Raw genomic sequence first — 9,751 nt, 5'->3', positions numbered from 1 at the left:
ACTTTAAAACTAAGCTGCTGCTAAGAAATCAAACAAAAAAGGTGGTTCAAACCAACCATTGAGCATGAATTGACAAGAAAATTCACCATCTTAAATCGATCATATATCGCCCTCTTAAAAATATATAAAAAAGTGGATCAATATTATACCAGTTTATCAAGAAGTCCAAAGTATTTTCTTTCGTTGTCAAGTTTACCCGTAGAGTAATTTTTTTATATACTTTAAAACTAAGCTGCTGCTAAGAAATCAAACAAAAAAGGTGGTTCAAACCAACCATTGAGCATGAATTGACAAGAAAATTCACCATCTTAAATCGATCATATATCGCCCTCTTAAAAATATATAAAAAAGTGGATCAATATTATACCAGTTTATCAAGAAGTCCAAAGTATTTTCTTTCGTTGTCAAGTTTACCCGTAGAGTAATTTTTTTATATACTTTAAAACTAAGCTGCTGCTAAGAAATCAAACAAAGAAGGTGGTTCCAACCAACCATTGAGCATGAATTGACAAGAAAATTCACCATCTTAAATCGATCATATATCGCCCTCTTAAAAATATATAAAAAAGTGGATCAATATTATACCAGTTTATCAAGAAGTCCAAAGTATTTTCTTTCGTTGTCAAGTTTACCGGTAGAGTAATTTTTTTATATACTTTAAAACTAAGCTGCTGCTAAGAAATCAAACAAAAAAGGTGGTTCCAACCAACCATTGAGCATGAATTGACAAGAAAATTCACCATCTTAAATCGATCATATATCGCCCTCTTAAAAAAATATAAAAAAGTTGAACAACTGCACAAATAACCTTACACTTTTCTTTTTCAATGTGTACAAAGTATAAGTGATAAACTGTTATATGCTATCAAATTTTGTTGAAATGTGAAAAAGCTGACCAATCATTATGCTACCCATCAAGCTGAGTGTTTGCTATGTTTAAAAAAGGTAATAAAGTTTGATTTATTTTTAAACTGCTGATCAAACTCTTTTTGTTAAAAGAAATCAGCAAATATTAATATTCAGGAAATGTTAAATCAGCACCAAAAAGAATTTTTCACATTTAATTTATACTGGAAGCAAGAAGCCATGATGTTCTGGTGTATTGGATTAATGTTTCTGGCATCTGCCACAGCAATGTGGAGAAAAGAAATGGAAAGTGCGTATTGGAATTTTTAGTTTGCATTCTGTCAATTTTCTTTTCTTTCTTTTTGGTAACTTCTTGGCTATTCATTACTCAACCTAACTTTTAAGTTCTACAATTCTTTGTTTATTTTTCTGTCAATCTACACAAGTATTTCATGAACACCAGGAAATTTCCATAATTAAGGCGCGTGGGAGGCTTCATCATTTATCAGAAAGAGCATTGCTCAGAAAGGCATATCTTCTCAAAATGTCGTTGGACAAAACTTTGTCAGAAGATAGTGTGTACTACTGTAACAATATCTAAATATAACCTTTCTTGTTTTAGATCCAAATTTATTTAATGGAGATATGATTTTAACTCCCACACAGTTATCCCAAGTTAAAGATGGAAAAGCATATGGGTCAATAATAGGATACAGGTGGCCAAATGCAAAAGTTCCGTATGAAATTGACAGATCTATTGGTAGGTAGACTGTTTTGCTTACTGCTCACTTTCAGAATAAAAGAACACAATGTAGTACTAGATTACCCAAGAAAGAAACTTTTGCACAGCAGAAAATAATTGATAATTTTTTTGGAGAAATTCCACTGGACAATTATTACTATAAAAAAAAAATTTCGAAATACGAAATACATGACATTCCTAACTACGGAATTTAATCTCTCCTTTGAACCTTATTCTATTAATAATAAAAACTTTAGAACACTAGAGACATGGTAAAACATATAGATTTCAAGTTATTTTTGCTCAAAACCTGAAACCTTTAAAGAAACTTTAGAAGATATTTTGCTATTCAAACTCACGTTGGACGTACAGAGTATTGTAGGTGTAAGAAAGAATAACGTTATATATACCTATGCCATAGTATACATGCAAATACATGTGAGAATAAAGAAATTTCGTTAAACTGATAGCTTACTTGGCATACTGGCATACCGGTATGTCAAGTATATAGATAGCTTACTTGGCATGCTGGCATAAAATCCACGATCCTCGTGGACTAACACTATTAACCCGATTGCGCGTAAACTTTAGTCACCTTAGAGAGCATAAATTCAGACATAATTTTCGCGATACTCTAAATCCTCTTTGCAGTTGTGGTCTTGAAATCGAGTTTACTAACCACTATCTCTTGCACTGTTTTTTTACAGGCATATAAGAAAAACACTCATTGACAATATTAAAAATACCATAGGTCCAATATCGGACCTCTCAGATTACACACGAGTCAATTTACTTCTCTATGGCAATGATATTTATAATACAGAACAAAATTGTTTTATACTAAAAACCACTATTGTTTTTCTAAAGTCATCTGAAAGATTTGATGTTCCATTATTATAAATAAACCCCCTCAACCTCGTCAACAGTATTTTCTCTTAATTTTCTCACAGTTTTATTGTCTAATTTATGTGCAGTACCGCACAGATAGGTTTTTCTATCGTGGGGTATGAAGAGTTTTGTATTCGACGTCTTTTAGTTTTGTAATTTTGTGTTTAAATATATATAAAAAAAGATAAGAAAAAAATACCGGTTTAACCTCTGACTTTTCAAACAGGAAGCACTGGTCGTTCAGCAATTCAAGCAGCTATTAATGATTATCACAAATACACTTGCTTGAGATTTGCCCCCAGAAGAGGTGAATCAGGATATATTCGATTCTACAGTGGCGGAGGGTATGTGTTATACATTTATGCGTAAATAATTCACATAATTTCAAAGTCAAATTTGTCAAAAACATTAGACTTAACTACGATACATTAATCTACTTCACATCCACTTTACATCTCAAATATCCACCTTGGTCCCATTCTGTAAATTCAAGTTTATCTATTCTTTCTACCTTGCAATTTCCCTATTTGGAGAAATATACCTGTCGCTGAGAGAGTACTGTGGCTCAACCACTTTCGCATGCCTACTAATAACTACTTTACAAATTGCACGACGGTTTAGATAATGCTTCAATTTTTTGAAAATCGTAGGTGCTCATCTCCAGTTGGTTATCATCGACGAAAAAATAGTATCTCACTTGGGAGAGGCTGTCAAAACAAAGGAACTGCAATACATGAAATAGGACATTCTATTGGTATAAACTATTGCTTTGTACTTCATTTTTTTTCCTCATGCCGTAGTCTATATTTTGTTAATTTCGATTTTCCTAGGTTTGTATCACGAACAGAACAGACCTGACCGTGATCAATATATTCGAATCAACAGGAATAACGTTCAAAGTGGTAATTTCTTTCACATACTATTGTTTGCTAGTTTTGTTTTCTTGCTAGTTTGTTTGCTTGAATGATACTAAAAAATAAATTACTTTGTTTTAAGGAATGTACTACAATTTCCAAAAGGAGCGCAATATTAACTCTCTCAACACTCCGTATGATTTAAGATCCATTATGCACTACAGTTCCACAGCATTTGCACGAAATTATCGTTACAAAACTATCACAACCATTGATCAAAGTCAACAACATTTGATAGATCATGGTGACCGTATCTCTGATTTCAGTCCAATTGACATCAAGCAAATAAATTTGATGTATAACTGCGGTAAGACGTGTTTTTAAAGTAAAACATGATGTGCCAATGTGTACTTTTGTATTCTTGTACATTTATTTTATTTTCATAGCTGGTGGAGGTCCAAGCTTACCACCTCCTACTTGCGAAAACAGACATTCTCGATGTGATGAATGGGCAAACCGTGGAGAATGCAAAATAAACCCTCGTTATATGCTTAACATGTGTAAAAAAGCATGTAACGTTTGCTAAATATAAAGACTGAATCAAAAATAATATCCTTATTTCTTCTAATTTCCTTAGCTGCGAGTTTTAAGTGAGAGAAGCATACAAGAGTGAGAATAGATAAAGCAGATATTTGGAGAATGAAAATAACTCGAAATTTAATACCTTGATGATAATGACGGGGAATGCTTCTTTTTCAGATGCATAAGTTAGGTAAGCAGCGTTTAAACGTTTAAGACCCGCAAGATGTTAGAGAAATGGTAACAATTGACAATCGAAAGTCACTTTCCTTCTCTTTTATTCTGTGGGCATAATACCATATCCTACATAAAAAACGAAAAGATCGCCTCCTACCAATCCCGTTGTTGCCACATAGATGCCGTAGCCAGTAAAGGGTTAAAGTACTTGCAGCTAAATTCCACTAAAAAACTGATGTGAGCGCTGATGACTTTGCTAAATCACCAATAATCTTGATATACCGTGTCTGCAAAAATTAAACTTTTACTAGTGCTTAGCCGTGGAAACAATCCACAGGTTTACTGGTCCTCTGATTTTCGCCGTCGTAAATATTTCCCGTATTGGTATTTTGTGTATTTTGTTCGCCTGTCAACGCGAAGTAATGAAATTACTTAGACGGGGTTTCGAAATAAACAACCGGGCAAAAATTTTGAACAGACGGACAGAATACAGCTATATGAAGACTAGTTGGTGGTCGGTGGATAAATCCACGGGTTCGCCCGTCCTTTATATACCACATTTCGTGTGTCTCGCTGCTCGAGGTACCATTTTGCCTAGAGACAAAACGAATACAGCTATTATTATAGAACTGGGATTTGATGACGGAAGGAAAGAAAGTATATAAGCTCACAAAATATAGCGGTGAAATGTATACATGAAAGCCGACCACATTTAGAACTGCAGTACCTTTCAAAAGAACTTTTACATAAACGTATGAAATTTAAATTATTACAAAGACAAACAAGAACGTCGGGTGGATAAAGAACGGTTGTACTGTTCTATGTGTGTTGTAAATGTTATCCCGTTTTAAAACGCTTCACCGGCCTGTTTATAAACAGCACGGAGCGCTTTTAAGCGGGTTCGTTTAGTGAACCGATTTCTAAGTTGTACGTCCGGTGCGACACAACTTTTATATTCAATCCAATTCTTCAGGCCTGTTTCTAGGTCGTATGACGTAATGATGGGCGCTTATTAAATTTTTTGCATGGGCGCTTAATCGAGGGGGCGCATATAAATTTTTCCTAATTTTGTACAATTTAAAGAGACAACAGTAATTTTCAACTTTGTTTTTTTCCCCTGAAAAATAAAACTAAACAAAAGATGTAAAAAATGGAGTTTAGTCCTTTTAGGGTTCTCAATATAAGAAAGAAAATTTTCAAATAAGCACCTAGTTTTACATGCAGTAATCAGATATATAGGTGGACAAGTGCCCAGATGCTAAAAATATGATCATAAAAACTCTTTTCTAATATCACTTAACTTCAAAAATCATCAAACAGTGCAGTTCGAACACCAACTTAGCCTTAAAAATTGCTACGCCTCAATTTTGCATTGGAATAATTTTAATCTGTAAAGTACTAAGTTTCAACCACTGCGAAATATAAAATAAAGGAATACACTGTGGTTAAAATAAAGAAATTTAATGGAAAATAACTTTTTAAACAAATTTAGTGACTTTAACTGTGTTAGTCAAATATTTTCGGTTGCCAATTTTGCAGAATTGTGATTGTCATTAATATACCCCGTCCAACCCATGCTAGCATGGAAAACGGACGTTAAGCCGAGAATGATGATGATGATGATGATGATGATGATGATGATGTTGATGATGATGATGATGATGATGATGATGATGATGATGATGATGATGATGATGATGATGATGATGATGATGATGATGATGATGATGATGATGATGATGATGATGATGATGATGATGATGATGATGATGATGATGATGATGATGATGATGATGATGATGATGATGATGATGATGATGATGATGATGATGATGATGATGATGATGATGCTGATGCTGATGATGATGATGATGATGATGATGATGATGATGATGATGATGATGATGATGATGATGATGATGATGATGATGATGATGATGATGATGATGATGATGATGATGATGATGATGATGATGATGATGATGATGATGATGATGATGATGATGATTTTATTTTCAATCAATTTCATCTGTGCTCTTTTTTATATAACTAGTTAGCTATACTTTGCAAATAAATCCTTTATTAAATGCTCTTCCACGTTAATCCATGTCAAACTTGCAGATCCATATATGTCTAGCTAGCTCTATAGCTTACTGTAAAAAAACTTCCTTTAAGTCTTTCTATAGCTAGCTCTAATTTTTATTTCTTCATGCCAAAGTGCACTGATAATGATAGAACAGTGTTTCTTTTTAACCATTACTTTATTCCTCACAACACAAAATGTATGGTATATGTAGCTAGCGACAGGAAGCTGACCCCTAAAACCAACATCAACAATATGTCTTTTCTTGCCTCTCTATAAAAGTTAGCAATGTAAGTTCTCTTCGATTCCAGCATCTTACCCGTGTCCATATACCACAAAGAGGGTTCGCAACACCATTAAAGCGTGTTATTAAAAAGCAAAACGTCAGTTAAAGTAAAAAATTAGTTGAAGAAACATCAAGCAGGGTTTTGCATTTCCGCCTCTTTTCGCAGCAGTAACCAGAATAGTTGTGAAAAACTGACCATAAAAATTATTTGGGCTCTCGAGACAAAGCCAAAAATTTGTCCTTACGAAGCGTTTTGCTCGCGCTCAGACCTGCGTGGTATGAAACTCCGTTATAAAAATAAATATTGGCTAGCATAAAAAGCTGTTACACCGTAAGGCTCTAGTAGTTGGCTAGTTAGATAACAAAATCTTTGTTCCTCGCCAAAAATCCTAAAAATGGTGCGTTTAAGATTTGTACGTGGCTAAAAAACATGGCAATATATTATCCCAACATGTGAGAACATACAAAAAACACATATTACAAAAATAGTACAAAAATAAAACACTTTTAGAAGACAAAAAAGGTTAAACAGAACTACAAACGTAACAGTGACCATGACCATTTTTAAAACCAAAATGGCCTTTGTTAGCATGGTCCTTCGTTGGCATGTCCAGGCTGCGAAAATATTGAAGTGGTTTTTCAAAAATCGAGCATTTTGATTGGTGTACTACGTGCGAGCGATCAAAGTCAGTGAAACTGTCATTAAAGTGTCCATTTGTTTTTTGTGGTTGCTGAGTGAAAACGGCGATTGGGACCACGGGGGTAATTATTAAAAAAATGGGGTATTAAAATAATGAATTCATTTTAACCACCCAATTTATTTATTTAGAGGTTATTAAATTAAAACACTTAAATTATTTCAGAAAAAAAATTATTTTCTTAAACATACTTTAATCAATAATAAGATTATTGATTAAACAACCCCCTGGTTTTTAAAAATTGCGGAAAGATCATTAAAGGATTCTTGGTAGCCATTTTGCGTGACGGACAGACGTATACGGGTATTATAACATAGACTAGTCGTTGCCCGTCCTTTATATTTACCCGGCGCAACAAAGTGGATAAAAATATATCGCATTTCATATTAGTATTTCCGTAACATAATTTTCTAGCTCAGCGGGGGCTCCGCGCAGAGACAGACAGACGGAATACGGCTATTATTAAAGAGATATTTTATTAAAAGAAAGTTAAATTAAAATCGGGAATTTTAGGGCTATGCTTGAAACGTTTGTAGTAAACCAGTTGTGGAGGAGGGCTGGAGAGCATCTAGTCAATTGCAGAATTAATACCTAAATTTTAAATTAGAAGAGAACGTATATAAACAAACTTTTTGTTAACTATTTTTTGTAAAAACTACAGAAGATAATTCATAGATTGTTCTGAAAATGATAATAACAAAATTGTTATGAGGATAAAATTGAGGCCAAATTTAAAAATGCAGCCATTTAATCTCTTAGGCATAGTTCCTGACCTATAAACTTGACCAACTGCGCCTTCAAAACCAAAAGAAAATCCAAAAGGGTTTAGAACATTGTCCCAGCCAGATCGACATACCGGCAAATTTAGAAACTGTGTTGCACAGTACACTCTTACGTTTCACCGTGGAGTTAACCAAGGCCTGTCCTAACAAGAACAATTAAAAATACGTGCAACATTCAAAGCAACTCGATACCATCAAACTATACTTCAAGATCTGACTGTATTTCTGACTGTATTTTGGCATGTGTGACATCAATTCCTATGAATTCATCAAATTACTTTTTTTTAACTGAAATAGTCTAGGATTTATTGTCCGTTTACACTTTATGCCTTTATCCAAAATTATCAAGACAGAAAAAGCTCAAAAAGCTCAAGTATAACATGGTTAAACATCACATGTGTAAGGCGTATGTGTATCATGAAAATTATTATATATATATATATATATATATATATATATATATATATATATATATATATATATATATATATATATATATATATATATATATATATATATATATATATATATATATATATATATATATATATATATATATATATATATATATATATATATATATATATATATATATATATATATATATATATATATATATATATATATATATATATATATATATATATATATATATATATATATATATATATATATTTCCTTTCATTTCCACATTTCCTTTCACTAAACGGAGAAAACTAAGGATTTTTTTGCGATATTTGGCTTAATAAGGCTAGCCGTACTGTTTAGTTTTTTGTAGAAACTAATCCGCGTGAAATCGTTTAAAATGTCAAAACGTGAAAATAAATCAAAAAGTGTTTAACAGTATAGTACGATAGTTTTAATAAAATGGAGGGATTTTTAGGAGTGACATATTTGGTTAGCTTTACGTCAACAAAATGTCCAGAAAAAAACAATAGCTCTATTATTATACCAAATATCGATGAAGAGAAAGGAAGTTTGTCATCCGTCCCAAACAAAACAAGAATGTTAACTACAAAGGTGTATTTATGTGAACAAAAAACATACCAGAAAAATCATGTTTGTACTTTTAATTGGAAACAGTTTTTAAACAAAACATTTCCTGTGAGTATTGACGGATAAAACGCAGTGAAAATAAAGATTTGCACGAAAGACAGATAGAATCAAAATCTTAACAAACCTTTATTCATACTTGTTTTTAATCCACGATGAGGAATTATGGAATTCACAATGCTAACGATAAAAAGGAATTTGTTGAACAGTTATATTAATATATCAAATTAATCCCTCTGCGAGTGATGTTATTAAAAATAGTACATGTCTATTTGTTTTATGGACCATGTTGTGAGTTTTTATATCAAAGCGATTAGGTGAAGTGTTTGTTATTCAACTGCAGTAAACTTTAAGATGGTTTGAAGTATGGAATATTGAGCTAAAGCAGCGTCAAGTAAAGTTTTATTTGTCTTCTGTAAGAAATGAAGGATATTTGAACTTTCTTGTTACAAATGTGATATTTGATGTACATCTCTAAGTTAGATATGTTAGTATGAAGAATAAAAAAATTCATGATTGTTTAAAATCTTTTCTTCTGTTAATCAATCTCTAAATGTTCCATCATCAGAGAGAAATCTTATTCGCTTCCATGTAGGCTTTTTTATATTTGGTATGATCATATGGCCAATAGTTGATTGATTGAGATTTAAGCCTTAGTTTTACGCCTATGTTTGTCTTTTATAAGTGTTTGTCACTTCTCATAAAAACATCTACTAAGGGCAAATCTCCACGGCACGATTTTTACGACGATTGTCATAAATAC

General features: G+C 32.4%; 1 protein-coding gene across 1 annotated transcript; it reads left to right on the top strand.

The window, feature by feature from the left end:
* The first annotated feature begins 1,055 nt into the window (after positions 1–1,055).
* LOC130614226 (hatching enzyme 1.2-like) lies at positions 1,056–3,942 on the top strand. The gene is made up of 7 exons (XM_057435649.1): positions 1,056–1,156; positions 1,469–1,606; positions 2,703–2,820; positions 3,127–3,230; positions 3,307–3,378; positions 3,473–3,697; positions 3,777–3,942. Exons 1-7 carry the CDS (start codon positions 1,087–1,089, stop codon positions 3,914–3,916), a joined length of 867 nt encoding a protein of 288 aa, XP_057291632.1. The 5' UTR covers positions 1,056–1,086; the 3' UTR covers positions 3,917–3,942.
* The last annotated feature ends 5,809 nt before the right edge of the window (positions 3,943–9,751 follow it).

The sequence above is a fragment of the Hydractinia symbiolongicarpus genome, chromosome 11, assembly GCF_029227915.1.
Source record: "Hydractinia symbiolongicarpus strain clone_291-10 chromosome 11, HSymV2.1, whole genome shotgun sequence".
NCBI lineage: Eukaryota > Metazoa > Cnidaria > Hydrozoa > Anthoathecata > Hydractiniidae > Hydractinia > Hydractinia symbiolongicarpus.
The sequence above is the reverse complement of the archived record's forward strand: the minus strand, read 5'-3'. Positions and strand labels throughout refer to the sequence as shown.